This window comes from Oncorhynchus masou, chromosome 27 (genome assembly GCF_036934945.1).
Source record: "Oncorhynchus masou masou isolate Uvic2021 chromosome 27, UVic_Omas_1.1, whole genome shotgun sequence".
Classification (NCBI taxonomy): domain Eukaryota; kingdom Metazoa; phylum Chordata; class Actinopteri; order Salmoniformes; family Salmonidae; genus Oncorhynchus; species Oncorhynchus masou.
In genome coordinates, this window is record NC_088238.1 from 52568674 (window position 1) to 52590282 (window position 21609).

A 21609-nucleotide genomic window follows, 5' to 3' on the forward strand; every position below is an offset into this window, starting at 1 on the left:
GACTGGGGACTTCCCTTTTTATTTTGGATGAATATGGTTTGGAGCACAAACCAAATGCTATATGATACTACTTGTCAGACCACTGAAATCCACTTTAACACAAAGCATATCGCCTTTTGGCAAACAGGTACTTGCTGTTGAATAAAACGGCCGACTCAAATGGTTAGTTTCCAATCTCACTGTATTATTGAAGATCAAGTCCCACTACTTAAACATTAATATTGAGTTAGACCACCCTGGTCAGACAAGTAACAACAAAGCACAATATTGTGTAATTCTTTTTCATACACTTGCAGTATCAGATAAACACACTAGAGGGCAGGGAAGCACCACAAAAACACAGCACATCAGTAACTAACATTATACCAAAACTGGTACAAACTGACCATTCATTCCATGATGTTCAGTCCTTCACTGCCTTGATTTCAATCCAGACTCTTGTTACCATTGATACGCCTACAACACAGCATCTCTGAGTTGTGCATTCACTTCTAGCGCTGGAAAAAGTAGCCAATTGTCTGACTTGAGGAAAAGTAAAGATACCTTAATAGAAAATGACTCACGTAAAAGTGAAAGTCACTCAGTCAGATACTACTAAAAGTCTAAAAGTATTTGTTTTTAAATATCAAAAGTAAATGTAAATGATCTAAATAATTGTAATTCCTTATTTTAAGCAAAACCGATTATTTAGTTGAATTGACTGACACCCAGGGGCACACTCCAACATTCAGACATCATTTAGAAACAAAGCATTTGTGTTTAGCGAGTCTGCCAGACCAGAGGCAGGAGGCATGACCATGTGTTCTCTTGATAAGTGTGTAATTGGACCATTTTCCTTCCTGCTAAGAATTAGAAATGTAACGAGTACTTTTGGGTGTCAGGGAAAATGTACGGAGTTAAAAGTAGATTCTTTTCTTTCGGAATGTAGTGAAGTAAAAGTACAACTTTTCAAAAGTATAATTAGTAAAGTAAAGATAGTACTGTGTTTTTACGTTGCACCACTGGGTCTGGAAGGAGATGTTACATGCTTTCCTTTAGTGCTACGACACAGCCGGCAGCCTACAGCTAATTAGAATGGATCAGACATACGTAGCCGCTAGCACGTTGTGTCACCCCCGCACAGGCAGACAGAGAGAGCAGCCTCACACCACCTGGATGGATGTGACAAGCCCAGATGGTGACAGTAAGCATCGTCGCTCTACCGAGCTCCACGAGCCTCCGTCAGCCTCCCACCAGTTCAGTCAGCTAGCTCCCCATCCCTGCCAAGTCAACGCAGGACCAAATGCCACCCATCCCCAAGTGCATAGCTCCTTTTCGCACACTGCAGCTGGTGGATGCTTTAGAGAGGCACCAGGGTAAGTCAATATAGCCTCATCATCTAAGCCTATTATGACTCGGGTTAGCTGGCTTGTAAGCATGAAACCCAATGGAACTTAATCCCGACGGATCCCACTTCTGACATCGTCTCCCCACGGATCCCACCGCTGCCACCAAATGTCCCCTTCCTGTTTCATCACCACCTGTTCCCCACCGCCCTGCTCCTCCCCGTTTCCCAGCCACTCCTCACCGAGTTCACAGTTGCTGCCCAGGTAGCCGGTGCCGGTGCAGTCACAGATGTAGCGGTTCCATCCCTCTTTACACAGGCCTCCGTTCCCACAGGGGGTGCTGCTGCACCTCTTCTGAAGCTCGCGGGTGCAGAAGCTGCTGACGCCCGGGGAGCTCTGGATCTCGGCCAGGCGGCGCACGTCGCGGCTCTTGCCGTCGATGAAGAGGTCGCGGACGCAGCCCACGTAGCCGTAATTGAGCAGGGCGGTCCAGACCTCGGGGGGCAGCACCAGGTCAGAGCGGGTCTCGGGGAGACCCCCCAGGAACATGTCACTGTCCAGGTCCAGGATCTCACTGCCCTCGTTGGAGTTAAAGGGGATACTGCGGCTGTTCACTGAGATGGAGCCTGGGAGTGGAGGAGGAGGAGGAGGAGGAGGAGGAGGAGGAGGAGAAGGAGGAGGAGGAGGAGGAGGAGGAGGAGGAGGAGGAGGAGGAGGAGGAGGAGGAGGAGGAGGAGGAGGAGGAGGAGGAGGAGGAGAGATAAGGGGGTGTATACATGATGTCAAGTGTGTGTGTTTGTGTGTGTGTGTGTGAGTGAGTGAGTGAGTGAGTAAATTGAAGCATCAGGCAAGGTAATGTGTGTTAGTGTGTTTACGTGTTGGTATCTTGTGTGTTTGTCTGTAAGTGTTATTTATTGCATGTGACTTTGTGTGTGTGTGTGTGTGTGTGTGTGACTGTGTTTGAGTGTATGTGTTGAGTGCTTTTGTATGTTCTTGTGTGTTTGTCTTGAGGCTGTAATCGATTGGCTGGAGGGGAAATGACCCAGGAGTATACAGCACAGTTGAGAGTGGATGAGACCTGGGCTCCTCTTGGCTGTGATTTACCACTCACTCTAAATTGTCAATGAAAACGCTCCAACAGGAAGGACAGGAGTGTGATCAGAGAGACTCCCTATAGGAGCATCCCAATATGGGGATTAGTTAGGATGTATGAGGAGGCTTCCCACACACTCTCTCTCTCACACACACGCAAGAACGCAGACATGTACACACACACGCACAAACACACAGACACACAAACACATAAGTGCCTACGTGCATCATGCACATCCCTCAGGGGACAGTACTAGGAGAGAAGACATGGATATGACAGCACCGATAGAGAGGCAGGCCGAGAGGGCTGAGAGGTGTGTAGAACAGTTTTAAGACAGGACAGAGAGAGGCAGGCAGAGAGGGCTGAGAGGTGTGTAGAACAGCTTTAAGACAGGACAGAGAGAGGCAGGCAGAGAGGGCTGAGAGGTGTGTAGAACAGCTTTAAGATAAGACAGAGAGAGGCAGGCAGAGAGGGCTGAGAGGTGTGTAGAACAGCTTTAAGACATGACAGAGAGAGACGGGCAGAGAGGGCTGAGAGGTGTGTAGAACAGCTTTAAGACAGGACAGAGAGAGGCAGGCAGAGAGGGCTGAGAGGTGTGTAGAACAGCTTTAAGACAGGACAGAGAGAGAGGCAGGCCGAGAGGGCTGAGAGGTGTGTAGAACAGCTTTAAGACAGGACAGAGAGAGAGGCAGGCAGAGAGGGCTGAGAGGTGTGTAGAACAGCCTTAAGATAGGACAGAGAGAGAGGCAGGCCGAGAGGGCTGAGAGGTGTGTAGAACAGCTTTAAGACAGGACAGAGAGAGGCAGGCCGAGAGGGCTGAGAGGTGTGTAGAACAGCTTTAAGACAGGACAGAGAGAGGCAGGCCGAGAGGGCTGAGAGGTGTGTAGAACAGCTTTAAGACAGGACTGAGAGAGGCAGGCCGAGAGGGCTGAGAGGTGTGTAGAACAGTTTTAAGACAGGACTGAGAGAGGCAGGCCGAGAGGGCTGAGAGGTGTGTAGAACAGCTTTAAGACAGGACAGAGAGAGAGGCAGGCAGAGAGGGCTCAGAGGTGTGTAGAACAGCTTTAAGACATGACAGAGAGAGGCAGGCAGAGAGGGCTGAGAGCAGAACAGTTTTAAGACAGGACTGAGAGAGGGGCTGAGGGCTGAGGTGTGTAGAACAGCTTTAAGACAGGACAGAGAGAGGCAGGCAGAGAGGGCTGAGAGGTGTGTAGAACAGCTTTAAGACAGGAGAGAGAGAGGCAGGCCGAGAGGGCTGAGAGGTGTGTAGAACAGCTTTAAGACGGGACAGAGAGAGGCAGGCCGAGAGGGCTGAGAGGTGTGTAGAACAGCTTTAAGACAGGACAGAGAGAGGCAGGCCGAGAGGGCTGAGAGGTGTGTAGAACAGCTTTAAGATAGGACAGAGAGAGGCAGGCCGAGAGGGCTGAGAGGTGTGTAGAACAGCTTTAAGACAGGACTGAGAGAGAGGCAGGCAGAGAGGGCTGAGAGGTGTGTAGAACAGCTTTAAGACAGGACAGAGAGAGAGGCAGGCCGAGAGGGCTGAGAGGTGTGTAGAACAGCTTTAAGACAGGACAGAGAGAGGCAGGCCGAGAGGGCTGAGAGGTGTGTAGAACAGCTTTAAGACAGGACAGAGAGAGGCAGGCCGAGAGGGCTGAGAGGTGTGTAGAACAGCTTTAAGACAGGACTGAGAGAGGCAGGCCGAGAGGGCTGAGAGGTGTGTAGAACAGTTTTAAGACAGGACTGCGAGAGGCAGGCCGAGAGGGCTCAGAGGTGTGTAGAACAGCTTTAAGACATGACAGAGAGAGGCAGGCAGAGAGGGCTGAGAGGTGTGCAGAACAGTTTTAAGACAGGACTGAGAGAGGCAGGCCGAGAGGGCTGAGAGGTGTGTAGAACAGCTTTAAGACAGGACAGAGAGAGGCAGGCAGAGAGGGCTGAGAGGTGTGTAGAACAGCTTTAAGACGGGAGAGAGAGAGAGGCAGGCCGAGAGGGCTGAGAGGTGTGTAGAACAGCTTTAAGACGGGACAGAGAGAGAGGCAGGCCGAGAGGGCTGAGAGGTGTGTAGAACAGCTTTAAGACGGGACAGAGAGAGGCAGGCCGAGAGGGCTGAGAGGTGTGTAGAACAGCTTTAAGATAGGACAGAGAGAGGCAGGCCGAGAGGGCTGAGAGGTGTGTAGAACAGCTTTAAGACAGGACTGAGAGAGAGGCAGGCAGAGAGGGCTGAGAGGTGTGTAGAACAGCTTTAAGACAGGACAGAGAGAGAGGCAGGCCGAGAGGGCTGAGAGGTGTGTAGAACAGCTTTAAGACAGGACAGAGAGAGAGGTAGGCAGAGAGGGCTGAGAGGTGTGTAGAACAGCTTTAAGACAGGACAGAGAGAGAGGCAGGCCGAGAGGGCTGAGAGGTGTGTAGAACAGCTTTAAGACAGGACAGAGAGAGAGGCAGGCAGAGAGGGCTGAGAGGTGTGTAGAACAGCTTTAAGACAGGACAGAGAGAGAGGCAGGCCGAGAGGGCTGAGAGGTGTGTAGAACAGCTTTAAGACAGGACAGAGAGAGAGGCAGGCAGAGAGGGCTGAGAGGTGTGTAGAACAGCTTTAAGACAGGACAGAGAGAGAGGCAGGCCGAGAGGGCTGAGAGGTGTGTAGAACAGCTTTAAGACAGGACAGAGAGAGAGGCAGGCCGTTAGGGCTGAGAGGTGTGTAGAACAGCTTTAAGACAGGACAGAGAGAGAGGCAGGCAGAGAGGGCTGAGAGGTGTGTAGAACAGCTTTAAGACAGGACAGAGAGAGAGGCAGGCCGAGAGGGCTGAGAGGTGTGTAGAACAGCTTTTAGACAGGACTGAAGGACAGGAAGATAAGAAATAGAACAGGTGGATGACGGAGAATGAGTATACATCACAGGAGGTTGGTGGCACCTTAATTGGGGAGGACGGGCTGGAGCGGAATAAGTGGAATGGTATCAAATTCATCAAACATATGGTCTACATGTGTTTGATGGCATTTCATTTGCTCCGTTTCAGCCATTATTATGAGCTGTCCTCCCCTCAGATTCTTCCACTGGTATACAGTACATAGTCTGTATTTATGTGTACATCTCCGCAACATAAGAGTAGCTGGAAATGTGTATAGTTGTTACAATGGCTTCCTAGCTTGTACATGAATATGTCATAAATGTAGAAAAGTACTGATGTATTGCTTTATAGATGTTCATATCCTCACCTTTCCTCCCTTCCCTCTGGAAGTCCACATGGCACCAGTCCCCGTCGTTCACCTTCTTATTACTGGTCTTCAGCTTGATACTCCCAGATCCCATGTCCATTAGCAGGTAGAGAAACCCATCCAACAGCTCCATGGCGAAGTAGTCTGACTTCATGTCACGACCTGGTTTCTGCTCTTTAGGACCCTGGGTGCGCCCGTGGCTAAACAGGAGCAGGCCGCTGGGTTCTGTGGTGCGGAAGTCGAAGGAGATGGAGCCTGTTTTCTTGGTGTTCCACTTGGGCAGGGCGATGAAGGACTCTGGGGACTCAAAGGTGACGGGGTCCAGGGCGGCCACGTCCTCACAGCGGAAAACAAGATCTCCGTTCAGGCTGATTTTAGGGTCCCGCTCGATGGCTAGCCGGGAGAGTTCTAGCTTGAAGTCGTTATTCTTGTACACCACCTACAGGGAAAGGGGGAAGGCAATAGAAACAATTTCGATTTAGTATTGTCAGCTGATGTTTACCTTCTGTATGCTGTGCTAGCAATCATAGACCCCACATGAATGTGGGAAAGAGAAGTTATGCATACAAAGGCCTACTGCTTAGTTCTATATTGATAGGTTTGAGAAAGACTACGCCCAACAATGCATCAGGGACTTTGAATGTGAATAAATATATAACACACTAGTCTTTGAATACTGATGCTGTCTAGCTTTTCTTGGAAAGAAAATGTGTCCATGATAGTTTACACTGCTTTACAATTCAAAATGCACTTCACTCCCTTCACGTTGAATTTAGCATCTCAAGGTCTATATGCCTAGAATTTTCAAAGGACTAACCGTAGACATTAAAAGAAGTGTGGCGTTTGTTTGTGTGAATATGACACATAGTTTAGCAAACTCAATTATTCACAATGGCACTCTGGGAGATCTCAAGTTGCAGGAAGAAGGGAATAAAACAAGGGATAAACTAGACGCCTACAGACTAATGCAAATTCCTGACAGACGTGATTATAAAAAGTGTCTACATTGTCCTGGGTGTCTCCATTCATAATGTAAAGTATTAGGTGTTAAAACTCTGGACAGTGTGTTAAGCTGTCTTTGGGTGTATTTTCTTCCTGCAGCTTTTTCTGATAGGTACATAGACCGTGATGATTGCTGTCATCGGCTAGATGCTGGAAAGGTGGCACACTGTGAAACCGCTATATGAAAACACCTCTTCGACACAGGGTGAAGAGACAGCAAGAGAGTGGGCTCTTGTCCCGGAGCGCACACCCTGTCTTACCACAGCTCTTAACGCACGCACACACACACACACACACACACACACACACACACACACACACACACACACACACACACACACACACACACACACACACACACACACACACACACACACGCAAACCACATTGACCACACACAGGCTCCTAGACACACACACACACACACACACACAAGCCCAAACACTGACCCCTGAAAGTAGTGCTTTTAGAGTCGTGTTAGAAAGATTCCCAGTCCAAGCACAGGCTTCAATTTCTTCAGTCCTATCAAGGCAGTGCAGAGATACTGCAAAGTCAGCAACAAAAATGGACCAGCTGAAATCTCAGGGTTCACTGAAATGATTTTAAAACCCCCTAAAGTCAATTGATGCACCGGTGTGTACATTTAAGTTACAAAAAAAATTGCCAGCAAAAACCGCCAATGTCACACTTCCGCATCTGCGGTGAAAGTTGCCAGAGCTAGAGCGGTGTTGTTTTACTCTATGACCTCCATAAGTGTGCCTTGTTAAAAGTTTGTGGAATCTCTTTCCTTCGAAATGCGTTTGAGCCAATCAGTTGTGTTGTGACAAGGTACCGGTGGTATACAGAAGATTAGCCCTATTTGGTAAAAGACCCAATTCCATATTATGGCAAGAGCAGCTTAAATAAGCAAAGAGAAACGATAGTCCATTATTAACTTAAGAATGGAAGGCCAGTCTATATGGAAAATTTCAAGACCTTTGAAAGTTTCTTCAAGTGCAGTCGCAAAAACCATCAAGCGCTGTGATGAAACTGTCTCTCATGAGGAACGCCACAGGAAAGGAAGACTGTGAGAGAAAAATTCCATACTTACCTGATTTATTTGATATGAATGGTTAACAATTAATATTTAATTACTAGTAAGATATTTCTGACCTACTAATGCTGTTTTTACGGTATCCTCTCTAGTTCCCTGCAGCTAATCTGGGCATATGGTTATTAGAGATGGCTTGAGCTGACAAATGAGTTAAAGACTGCATTACATAGACAAGATTTTACTAGAGATATTTTAGGAATAGAACAATCCCTCATCGTCTCAAAATAATCCTTGCATCTGGGAAACTAAGCCAGGGTGGGGGTAAGACAACACCCCCGTGCAGATAAAAACAGGATAAACCCAGAGTGGCTTATGTTGCCCCAATCTGCATGGGAGGGGTGGAACCAACCATGACTAAACATTCTTAGATCAGCCTTATAAAGAACTCGGCATTTGTAGAAAGGTTTGGCTACTCGGGCCAGAAGTCAAGACTGTGGGGTTGACTAGTCTCATTATTGCAATGATTAATTGATATTACATGAAGATGATTGTTTGAAGAAATAACAAAGTCTCTCTCAGTATGAATTTCCAGGACAAGACCCAGAAGTACATCTGTTGCAAAGGATAAGTACATTAGAGTAACCAGCCTCAGAAATTGCAGCCCAAATAAATGCTATAAATGCTAAATATATTTTGACATGCTGTTAACGGTCCTCAAAGCACACACATCATTGAGTACTCCTCTTTTCAGTTCACTGCAACTAGCGACTGGAACGAGCTGCAACAAACACTCACACCGGACCATTCTATCTCCATCTCTTCATTCAAAGACTCAATCATAGACACGCTTACTGACATTTGTGGCTGTTTCACGTGATGTTTTTTTGGCTATACCTTCTTGCCCTTTGTCTGTGCCCAATAGTGTTTGTACCATGTTTTGTGCTGCTACCATGTTGTGCTGCTGCGTGTTGCTAACATGTTGTTGTCATGTCATGTTGCTACCATTCTGTGTTTTCATGTGTTGCTACCATGCTATGTTGTCTTAGGTCTCTCTTTATGGAGTGTTGTGGTGTCTCTCTCTTGTCGTGATGTGTGTTTTGTCCTATATTTTTATAGAAAAAAAATAATCCCAGCCCCCATCCCTACCTACAGGAAGCCTTTTGGTAGGCCGTCATTGGAGGACATAACTAGGAGTCTGGTTAGACTGTAAACTCTCCTTCCAGAGTCATATTAAGCATCTCCAATCCAAAATAATTAAATGTAGAATCGGCTTCTTATTTCGCAACAAGGCCTCCTTCACTCATGCCACCAAACATACCCTCGTAAAACTGACTATACTACCTACCGATCCTTGACTTCGGTGATGTCATTTACAAAATAGCCTCCAACACTCTACTCAGCAATCTGGATGTAGTCTGTCACAGTGCCATCCGTTTTGTCACCAAGGCCCCATATACTACCCACCACTGCGACCTGTATGCTCTCGTTGGCTGGCCCTCACTACATATCTGTCGCCAAACCCACTGGCTGCAGGTCATCTATAAGTCTTTGCTAGGTAAAGCCAAACCTTATCTCAGCTCACTGGTCACCATAGCAACACCCACCCGTAGCATGCGCTCCAGCAGGTATATTTCATTGGTCATCCCCAAAGCCAACTCTTCATTTGGCCGCCTTTCCTTCCAGTTCACTGCTGCCAATGACTGGAACAAATTGCAAAAATCTCTGAAGCTCGAGTCTTATATCTCCCTCTCTAACTTTAAGCATTAGCTGTCAGAGCAGCTTACTGATCACTGTACCTGTACACAGACAATCTGTAAATAGCACACCCGACTACCTCATCCCCATATTATTACTGACCCTCTCTCTCTTTTGCACCCCAGTATCTCTACTTGCACATCATCATCAGCACATCTATCACTCCAGTATTAATGCTAAATTATAATTATTTTTAACCTCTATGGCCTGTTTGTTGCCTACTCTTCTACATTTGCACACATTGTACATAGATTTTTTAATTTTTTAATTTTCTATTGTGTTATTGACTGTACGTTTATTTTCGTGTAACTCTGTGTTGTTGTTTGTGTCGCACTGCTTTGCTTTACCTTGACCAGGTAGCAGTTGTAAATGAGAGCTTGTTCTCAACTAGCCTGCCTGGTTAAATAAAGGTGAAATAAAAATAGATAAAATTAAAAATTGTAAATAAGAATTTGTTCTTAACTGACTTGCCTTGTTAAATGGTAAATAAAAACATAAAAAAATGTAACACTTGTTTGGTTACTACATGACTCTGCATGTGTTATTTCACTGATGTCTTCACTACCCCCCAACTTAGAAATAATTCAACATGACAACTGGAGAGTTCCTCAACTCACTTCTCCCATTTCAACAGTTAATACATCAGCAACTCTCTCCTTTCCTTCTCCTCCATAGCTCTACGTACTGTGCAACTGACTTGTTTATTTCTCTTCTTCATAGTTACAGCAGGCATGGCTAACTCAGTGAGCATTTGATTGAGCCTACCCTGAGTGCTACATAGGCAGGTGTTTGCACTTCCGGGACCAATTCATTGATTTTATTGCACCAGACATAGCTCAGGCAAGCCCAGCCAAAGTATTTCATGGAAAACAAATACTAATTGAACCCAGGTCTGAACTCTGGCAGCTAAACACCAGAGGTTGGGGATACAACTTCTGCCCTGTGGACTTCACAATCTCGTCATTAGGATGGATTAGCGAGGCTAATAAGCTATGCTAACACTGTTTTGGCAGTCAACGAACCAGCCACAGCAGACTTAACTCAAGGTGTTAGATACAGAGTGAGGGAAGGACAAGACAAATAAGGAGACGAGGATGAGGACGATCCCTCACAATGCTGGTATTGTGATGTCTGAGATGCCAGACCGAGTGAGTCAGGGGACAAAGACAGTGATGAAAGCCTTCTTTCAGCCAAGAGGGCTATGAGACAATTCCTGTCTGGCTCTATTATAACATAGCCTGTAAGAGAGTGTCTGACTTTATAAAGAGACACATTTCAGGAATCACTTGAGGTCAGTATGAGGTCTGTAGACATTACAGTACTGTAAAGTACAACAGCAATAATCAAACTTTCAATGAACTTCAGCGAGTTTAGTGGTAAGACGGCCTCTGTGTTCGTCTGAACACCATTTCTAAGGTTCTACACTAAGATAACCCTTTTATCACTTTCCTGAAATTATTTAACGACTTTAGCCAATAACTTTTGCCAGAATGTCTGTCTGAATCGATGACGTGTATCGGAGTAGGGTTTTCACTGTTCTGACGGCTGGCACTATCGCTGGGCCATTCCTCTTCTTCAGGGTGACTGGATTGATTTGTTTTGTCATTGAGAAACTCGGACAACCAAAGCAGCCGCTGCTGCAGTCCAGCAAGCAGCCAGCCTGCCGCAGACATAATCACTTTCACTGACACTCCTAGGCACTGGGGACCTCGTGATAGGTGGGTGGAGTGGTGTGTGTGAGGGGGGGGGGGGGGGTTGTGTGTGTGAGGGGGGGTGTTTGTGTGTGTGAGGGCACTAGAATAGTCTGCAGTGCCCGGACTCACCCTACTGGAATCTGAAGTCAAATGTCTACTGTTTGCTGATGATTTGGTGCTTCTGTCCCCAACCAAGGAGGACCTACAGCAGCACCTAGATCTTCTGCACAGATTCTGTCAGACCTGGGCCCTGACAGTAAATCTCAGTAAGACAAAAAATAATGGTGTTCCAAAAAAGGTTCAGTTTCCAGGAACACAAATACAAATTCCGTCTAGACACTGTTGCCCTAGAGCACACAAAAACCTATACATACCTCAGCCTAAACATCAGCGCCACAGGTAACTTCCACAAAGCTGTGAACGATCTGAGAGACAAGGCAAGAAAAGCATTCTATGCCATCAAAAGGAACATAAAATTTGTCATAGAATTAGGATCTGTCTCAACATACTTGAATCAGTTATAGAACTCATTGCCCTTTATGGTTGTGAGGTCTGGGGTCCACTCACCAACCAAGAATTCACAAAATGGGACAAACACCAAATTGAGACTCTGCATACAGAATTCTGCAAAAACATCACCCGTGTACAACGTAAAACACCAAATAACGCCTGCAGAGCAGAATTAGGCCGATGCCCACTAATTATCAAAATCCAGAAAAGAGCCATTAAATTCTACAACCGCGTAAAAGGAAGTGATTCCCAAACCTTCCATAACAAAGCCATCACCTACAGAGAGATGAACCTGGAGAAGAGTCCCCTAAGCAAACTGGTCCCAGGGACAGAAAAACAATTCGACCCAACCATATCACGAGAAAACAATAAGATAATTACTTGACATGTCGGAAAGAATTAACAAAAAAATGAACAAACTGGAATACCATTTGACTCTAAACAGAGAGTACACAGTGGCAGAATACCTCACCACTGTGACTGACACAAAATTAAGGAAAGGTTTGTACTATGTACAGACTCAGTGAGCATAGCCTTGCTATTGAGAAAGGCTGCAGTAGGCAGACTGACTCTCAAGAGAAGACAGGCTATGTGCACACTGCCCACAAAATGAGGTAGAAACTGAGCTGTACTTCCTAACCTCCTGCCAAATGTATGATAATATTAGAGAGACATACTGTATCTCAAACAGACCCCAAAATATATTTTTTTAAATTCAAATTTTGATAAACTCCCATATCTATTGGGTGAAATACCATAGTGTGCCATCACAGCAGCAATATTTGTGACCAGTTGCCACAAGAAAAGGGCAGCCAGTAAAGAACAAACACCACAGTAAATAAAACCCATATTCATGTTTATTTATTTTCCCCTTTGTACCTTAACTATTTGCACATCACTGTATATAGACATAATATGACATTTGAAATGTCTTTATTCTTTTGGAACTTGTGTGAGTGTAATATTTACTGTTAACTTTTTATTGTTTATTTCACTTTTGTTTATCCATTTGACCTACTTTGGCAATGTAAACATGTTTCCCATGCCAATAAATCCCCTTGAACTGAATTGATAGAGAGGGAGAGGGAGAGGGAGAGGGAGAGAGAGAGAGAGAGAGAGAGAGAGAGAGAGAGAGAGAGAGAGAGAGAGAGAGAGAGAGAGAGAGAGAGAGAGAGAGAGAGAGAGGATGTTAGCCAAAATGTCATAACATTTCCTTGTGTGTGTTTAGGGTGGGTTGTTGTAAGTGTCAATGTTATTTTCTTCAGGAAAACTGACGAGGATCATTTTGAAGAGGACTAATAATTGTGTTGCCTCGACGTGTTGTAGTTTACATACAGGTGTGATGTTTTGTCAGTATTCAACAGCTACTTCATGTTCTGTGTTCAGAGACCAGAGAGCAGCAAACAAGACCGCATTCTAATCGCTGATGGATGTTTCTCTGTTACTTACAAGCCAGCTCAAACGCATAGGCCCAAACACACATGCAGACACGCACACACATACACGCACACATGCTTGCACGCACACACACACACACACAGTCACTCACTTACGCACACACAGGCAATCATCCAACTCTCAACTAATTTCTCATTGTGTAGATACGAAATGGGAAGGCCACCCGCTGAGGTGCCTAAGTAAAATGTGTCTGAAATGAGGGGCGGAGCGGGAGGAGAGTTTGAGGGATCCTATCATCCTACCAAGGTGAGTCTCAAAAGAGCAGTGGAGAGAGAGAGCGGGAATAAGAGAGGGATGAGAGGGGCCTTCTGCTAGTGTGGGAATCAGTCGAAGAAATCAATTTTTAATTTGGCTGTCATGATGGTATAGCTGGTGTATCAGCAACACTGGCATAGATTTAATTGCACACATGTCTGGAGAAAGAGGGAGAGGGGAGAGAGAGGGAAGAGAGAGGGAGAGGAGGGTGTGAAAGAGGGCAATAGTAAGGTCATATGCTGAGAGAAGGAGAGTTGGCACAGGGGAAGACTCATTTCAGGAAACTAGGTACAGTGGGGCAAAAAAGTATTTAGTCAGCCACCAATTGTGCAAGTTCTCCCACTTAAAAAGATGAGAGAGGCCTGTCATTTTCATCATAGGTACACTTCAACTATGACAGACAAAAGGAGAAAAAAAATCCAGAAAATCACATTGTAGGATTTTTAATGAATTTATTTGCAAATTATGGTGGAAAATAAGTATTTGGTCACCTACAAACAAGCAAGCTCTCACAGACCTGTAACTTCTTCTTTAAGAGGCTCCTCTGTCCTCCACTCGTTACCTGTATTAACGGCACCTGTTTGAACTTGTTATCAGTATAAAAGACACCCGTCCACAACCTCAAACAGTCACACTCCAAACTCCACTATGGTCAAGACCAAAGAGCTGTCAAAGGACACCAGAAACAAAATTGTATACCTGCACCAGGCTGGGAAGACTGAATCTGCAATAGGTAAGCAGCTTGGTTTGAAGAAATCAACTGTGGGAGCAATTATTAGGAAATGGAAGACATACAAGACCACTGATAATCTCCCTCGATCTGGAGCTCCACGCAAGATCTCACCCCGTGGGGTTAAAATGATCCCAAGAACGGTGAGCAAAAATCCCAGAACACACCGCCCAGGCAATGAAGGAGTGGCTTTGTAAGAAGCATTTCAAGGTCCTGGAGTGGCCTAGCCAGTCTCCAGATCTCAACCCCATAGAAAATCTTTGGAGGGAGTTGAAAGTCCGTGTTGCCCAGCAACAGCCCCAAAACATCACTGCTCTAGAGGAGATCTGCATGGAGGAATGGGCAACAGTGTGTGAAAACCTTGTGAAGACTTACAGAAAACGTTTGACCTCTGTCATTGCCAACAAAGGGTATATAACAAACTATTGAGATAAACTTTTGTTATTGACCAAATACTTATTTTCCACCATAATTTGCAAATAAATTCATAAAAATTCCTACAATGTGATTTTCTGGATTTTTTTCCCTCATTTTGTCTGTCATAGTTGTAGTGTATCTATGATGAAAATTACAGGCCTCTCTCATCTTTTTAAGTGGGATAACTTGCACAATTGGTGGCTGACTAAATACTTTTTTGCCCCACTGTATATATTGCGCGTCACTACTTCACAGGAGAGACATTTGAACATATATATATATATATATATATATATATATATATATATATATATTATATATATATATATATATTTTTTTTTTTTTAATCAAAATGCCTTCTGGAACATGTCAGCTTTCATGTGCATTAATAACAAAATGTGCATGCCATCTGTAAATAAAAATAAAATTGTTAAATTACAAGCCTAGTTGGTTTAGCCACAGAAAAATCCAGTAACCTTCCCGCTAGCCATGATTGGTCTGCCATGTAGAAGGCTTATGTTTATTTGAGTTTGTCAGTATGTGTAGTTAATCCTGTCTAATGCAGCTTTAAAAAAAACATATTGTGTAGTGGAACTGCATACAGTAAGTGTTGCTCTTCACTTTCTGGAGGACCAAGTTTTGAAATCAGTGTAATTAGAGTATGATAGCTAAGAAGATGGAGAAAACACCTGTCTCCGGATTACATCTTCAAAAGTGTCCACGGACCATTCCCACATTCTCAAAAATAGAAATATTGTTTAATTATTCAAACTTTTGATTGTCCAAGTGTCTCTCTGTGTTCCACAGTTTACATTCCATTCTCGAACACTACAGAGTATAGAGGCAGCGTATTTTACGACCGCCAATAAACAGCAGACTTCCCGCTCTCCCCTCTACGAGAGAGAGCACACTGTAGAGCGGACCCACTGTAACCTGATCCTTCAGATCATCACAGGAGAGTTATGACAATGGCATCCGTGAGAGAGGGAAAATCGTCCATCCATGTATATGGGTACGATAGTCTAGCTAGCTACATATTCAGATATTACACGTTTCCAAGTTAAAGTGTACTGTTAGCTAGCTAGCTAACGTTACGTGTATGATCGGTGTCATAATATTATTCGTATCTCAGAGCCATTAGCTAGCTAGCTAACATTGAACCTGGTTGGTTAGCTACCTGCAGTTTCATGCAGAGTAGTAACGTCATGAGTTGGAATTATGGTTCATTGTTTAGCTGGCTAGCTACATGTCTTAACGAAAGAAGTATGCATTTCAGTAGGGTGAGTAAAATGGTCAGTGAGCTGTTCTGTAATTTGTGTCTGGAAGTAGATAGCAAGCTAGCCAACTTTAGCCATTTAGCTTGGGTGCTTGACTGCTGTTGTTAGGTCAGCTAGCTAATGTTACATGTATGATCTGTATAGTAATATTAAAAGTATCTCAGAGCCATTTGCTTTGCTAGTTATAGCCTAATGTTATCTAGCTTGTTGGTTTGCTACCTACCTAATTGTTTAGGTAGCTAGCTAGCTACATGTCTTAAAAGATTCCACTATACAAGTAACCCTTTCAATAGAATGTTAATGATGTCGCTGCAACAACTGCTGATAGACGTAGCTGGTAAAATCGCTCTGGCTATCTACTCTGATTTCAGAGCAGTCTCGTCTGAGTGTGCCAGAGCGCAGAATAACTGATGAATTGACAAACTCTGAATATGTTGAATTTGGCCCGTTTCAGTAAACGTTGGCAAAAAAAGTGCACATTGTTGCCAGAAGCACAGTCGCAATCACTAACGCTCTGGATAACATGAAACCAGCCTAACCAGCTCTGCTAGGGCCAGCAAAACGGTCAGAATGAGCTGTTCTCTCATTTGTTTCTGGAAGAAGCTAGCTAGCTAGCTAGCCAACGTTAGCCAGTTAGCTTGACTGCTGTTGTTAGGATAGAACGCTTGGATCATACCTTAAAATGTCACGTTCTGACCATCGTTTGTGTGTGTTTTCCTTGTTTTAGTGTTGGTCAGGACGTGAGCTGGGTGGGTATTCTATGTTGTGTGTCTGGTTTGTCCATTTCTATGTTAGGCCTGATATGGTTCTCAATCAGAGGCAGGTGTTAGTCATTGTCTCTGATTGGGAACCATATTTAGGTAGCCTGTTTTGTGTTGGGTTTTGTGGGTGATTGTTCCTGTCTTTGTGTTTGTGGCACCAGATAGGACTGTTTTGGTTTTTTCACATTTCTTGTTTTGTAGATTGTAGTACTTTCATCTTTATTAAAGATGCACAAAACTAACCACGCTGCATTTTGGTCTGCCTCTCTTTCCCCACAAGAAAACCATTACAAAAGAGATGGGTGGGCCTAAAGTTTAAGAGGGTGTGAACGATGCTGAATGGGTGTAGACAAAGCAGTGGTCTCCAGAAGGTGTACCAAAACATTCAAAGGCCATTTTCTCAAAACTGAGGTTAAAAGTTGATCTACTTTCAAAGTAGAATTACTTTCCCATTGTTCCTCAACTGTAGCATAGGATGCCATTTTCTAACTCGGAGTCTCCTCTTTTATCCAATGTAAAAAACACCGTTTCAAATTTTGCTACATATGGCCGAATCGATCCGGTCTTTCACAGATGGTCATATGGGGGAAAGAGAGGTCTCAAGTTGAGAGAAGGAGAGCTGGCAGAGAGGAAGACAGGGAGTAATATGGGGGAAAGAGAGGTCTCAAGTTGAGAGAAGGAGAGCTGGCAGAGAGGAAGACAGGGCGTAATATGGGGGAAAGAGAGGTCTCAAGTTGAGAGAAGGAGAGCTGGCAGAGAGGAAGACAGATGGTCATATGGGGGGAAAGAGAGGTCTCAAGTTGAGAGAAGGAGAGCTGGCAGAGAGGAAGACAGATGGCAATATGGGGGAAAGAGAGCAAAGGTGAGAACAACACTGGAGGGGGATTTCACTCTCACCAAAAAAGACATGCAAACACACATCACACACCCACAGTGTTACCTGAGAACAATACAAGTCAATTCACACAAGCACCGTGTTACCTGAGAACAATACATGTCAATTCACACACCCACAGTGTTACCTAAGAACCAAACAAGTCAATCCACACACCCACAGTGTTACCTAAGAACAAAACAAGTCAATTCACACACCCACAGTGTTACCTAAGAACAAAACAAGTCAATTCACACATCCACAGTGTTACCTGAGAACAAAACAAGTCACACCACACATCCACAGTGTTACCTGAGATCAATACAAGATAAACTTTCATTCTTTAAGGCTCTTCTCTGGATACTACTTTTCCTTTCTGTCTTCTAACTCACTCCCTCCATCGCTCTCTCGCTCTCTCTTCTATCTCACTCTATTATCTCTCTTCTATATCCCTCTATTCTCTATCTTCTATCTCACTCTATTCTCTCTATTCTATCTCACTCTATTCTCTCTTCTATCTCACTCTATTCTCTCTCTTCTATCTCACTCTATTCTCTCTCTTCTATCTCACTCTATTCTCTCTCTTCTATCTCACTCTATTCTCTCTCTTCTATCTCACTCTATTCTCTCTCTTCTATCTCACTCTATTCTCTCTTCTATCTCACTCTATCCTCTTAATCTCTCTTCTATCTCACTCTATCCTCTCTCTCTCTCTCTCTCTCTCTCTCTCTCTCTCTCCTATCTCACTCTCTCTCTCCTATCTCACTCTCTCTTTCTCTCTCTCTCTTCTATCTCACATACTCCTCTCTCTCAATCTCTCTTCTTCCCTTCATTGGATATGTTGCTCCTGGAGGCTCCTGGCCAAGCGTATCAAAGGCCTTTTGCGCCACTGGGAACTTGAAAGCACAGCCACAGCCCTGACACAAGACTTGTAATTCTGCCCACAGTATTGACCAACAGGATGAAACGGCCTACAGTCTGAAAGCAGCCCATTTCTTTCTTTCTTTCTTTCTTTCTTTCTTTCTTTGTTTCTTTCTTTGTTTCTTTCTTTCTTTCTCACTTCCTTCTCTCGCTCTCTCTCTCCTCTCCCTCTACTCACTATTTTTTCTCTTCCTCTCTCTCCCCTTCTCTCTCTTTCCCTCTTTCTCTCTCCACTCACTCTTCTCTCTGTCCTCTCTCCCTCTTTCCTCTCTCTCTCTCTCCACTCGCTCTTCTCTCTTTCCTCTCTCTCTCTCCCCCTCTCTTATTTCTCCTTAATTCATGTCTGCATGGTCCTTTTCCCTCTTTATCTCATTATGCTTCTTCACCTTCCCTTTCCCTAATTTCTACTCATCCTCTGCCTCCTTTCCCTCTGTTTGGGAATTGAATGTATAACTATCAGCATCTTCATAAGACTAGAATTGCTTTGGGAGGACGATTTGAAGAGGGAATTTCCCAAATAGCAACCAAAACAATGAAAATGTAATTACTATATGATTTATTAAATCTGATGAAACAATAATGACTTATTCAATCAGATAATGTTTATAAGGAAAGTATTGCTGTCCTATTCCCATCTGTTCCTCTTTAAGTAATTTCATTGGAGTGGTCTTCTTCTCAGCTTGTTGAGTTGTGGCTTGGAGCCTTATTGGGGACATTTTTTTGTTCATACCAACTATGGGGATTTATCAATCTACTTCCTCTTAGAGTTAGGATAATAACTTAGCGTCCCTGAGACAATATCCAGCCTGTTGATAGGGGGAGTTATGATGCATCTAAAAGACCTCTCTCTCACACACACACACACACACACACACACACACACACATTACATTACATTTAAGTCATTTAGCAGACGCTCTTATCCAGAGCGACTTACAAATTGGTGAATTCACCTTCTGACATCCAGTGGAACAGCCACTTTACAATAGTGCATCTAAATCATTAAGGGGGGGGTGAGAAGGATTACTTATCCTATCCACACACACACACACACACACACACACACACACACACACACACACACACACACACACACACACACACACACACACACACACACACACACACACACACACAAAACACACACACTAGCCCACATTACATCTGTGGACAGTTTGTGTACGCAAGCAAATATGTCAGTGTGTGTGTGTGTGTGTGTGTGTGTGTGTGTGTGTGTGTGCGTGCGTGCGTGTGTGCATGTGTGTGTCTGATTCCCCCCTCGATCCCCAGTACTGAACCAGAGACACTCACGTCTTTGAGGCAGCCCATGAAGTTGTTGCTGACGGGTGATCCGGGCAGGTCTGCAGTATTGGGACTCCCCCCAATGTAGAAGAAGTCATCTGATCCCAACATGGTATAGTCCTCCTGGGTGTAACCAGTAGTGGTCAGAATACCATCCACTGATATGGTCACCTGGTACGGGCACGGCCCAACAGACACAGGTAGATATAGAGGGATAGATAGATGGAGAGAGACAAAAAAGAGAGAAAGAGTAGAGGAGTGGAGTGGAGGAGGGGAAAGGAAAGGAAGAAGTTGGATTAAACACTGGCGGTAGGCGGGTCTGTCCCCTACGGTGGGACGTTACTCGCAGTTTACTCGCGTTTGCGCAGCTCAGAGGGGAGTCGCTCGGGAATGCAGTTGCTGGGGTTGACCACTGGGACGGCGCTGTTTTCACTCTCTAATAACAGGTCTCAAGGGCATATTATTTTACCACTTTACAAACTGCACCACTGATAATATCCACACATTGTTAAATGCATGCCCTTGGAGGGTCAAACCACTGATAAACCTCAACGTTTGACTATTCTGTCTGCGTTCCCAGTTGAACATAACCTCAATCAAGAGAATCGGGGGATAAAAATAACTTTCTTTGAATATTTAATTGCCAAATGTCGCGTCTTTTGTGTGAGGTTCTGGGTGTGAGCGGCATCTTTGATCACTGACAGAGTGGAAACCACCAGGCTGAATCAAACGTACACCGCCAGAAGTCTGATGGAGGGGAGATACCGCCGACTGAGAAGAGAAACACGCCTTTGTTTTCCTTTCATGGAACGTAAAAAGGCGGCAACTGTCTGTTTTAAAGGCTCCCTCAGGCCCTTCGGGGGAAGATTGTCAGTTTTTGACAGAAAGGCACCAGGCACATAGACATATTAATTCCCTCTGTCTACAGAATGTTAAGTTCTGAGTCTATTCATTAGTATTTCCAAGACACCAAAATATCCTTCAGTGCATAGTCACTGTGAGTTGACCTTAATTTGATTTGAGATGAGAGGGGGACTCTTTAACATGTAACACCAGGCTCTGCCTTAGCTCCAGACTTCTCAGGGTGGGGGAGGAAATCAGACATGAAATCTGTCCAATTGAAGTTACTACGCAGTGTGAATAGATAAAAAATACCCCATTTGCCTTGTAACGGACTTATACATTATATGCAGTGTTTATAATTAAATGTCCAACCATTATAATAATGAATGTTTTGATGCCTGTTTTGACGACTGTGGAACACTGTAACTGTGTTTGCCAGGAGTTTTGTGGAAACAGATCAGTGTCTTGCCAAGTGACTCGATTTGGATCTGATACAGTCCAATACTAATTTAATTTATAGTGTAATTAGACTAATAGTCCTGGCTGGAGTCGCTACGACGCTCTCCAATCTTTAATTTGACATCTGTTGGTCCACATACACACTGAACCACACACAAACCAACAGCCCTGCTCTGGGTTACAATGAACAACATTACATTTCCACAGTGCAAATGCTACATACTGGGTAAGTTTAGCCAAAATACCACTTTGTTTTGGACAAGCTACGTTTTTAAAACTGTAATGTTTACATGCGTTCAGATATTTTCCATGGATACACAACGTCCTGAAATATATGTCAAATCAACTCAAAGTTTATTGGTCGCTAATACAGCTTTGCAGATGTTATCGCAGGTGCACTGAAATGCTTGTAGATAGGCATCACCAGCCTGAATTTAAAATAGATTACACTTATCTACACACAATACCCGATAATGACAAAGTTATGTGTTTTTAGAAATGTTTGCTAATTTATTGAAAATGAAATACAGAAATCTAATTTACATAAGTATTCACACCCATTTGCTATGAACCTCCAAATTGAGCTCAGGTGCATCCAATTTCCTTTGATCATCTTTCAGATGTCACTAGAACTTGATTGGAGTCCACCTGTGGGCAATTTAACTGTTTGGACATGATTTAGAAAGAAAC

General features: G+C 44.3%; 1 protein-coding gene across 2 annotated transcripts in view; it reads right to left on the bottom strand.

The window, feature by feature from the left end:
* The window catches only part of LOC135516400 (neurexin-1-like), a 1013356-nt gene that overhangs the window by 560735 nt on the left and 431012 nt on the right, over nucleotides 1–21609 (bottom strand). The window contains exons 8-10 of one of the 2 annotated variants that reach the window (XM_064940681.1): nucleotides 19627–19788; nucleotides 5629–6067; nucleotides 1568–1951 (exon numbers count right to left, since the gene is read on the bottom strand). In XM_064940681.1, the coding sequence (XP_064796753.1) occupies nucleotides 1568–1951; nucleotides 5629–6067; nucleotides 19627–19788 (985 nt within the window). Of the gene's footprint in view, nucleotides 1–1567; nucleotides 1952–5628; nucleotides 6068–19626; nucleotides 19792–21609 lie in introns of those variants that run through there. The other variant, XM_064940678.1, reaches the window with a different exon arrangement.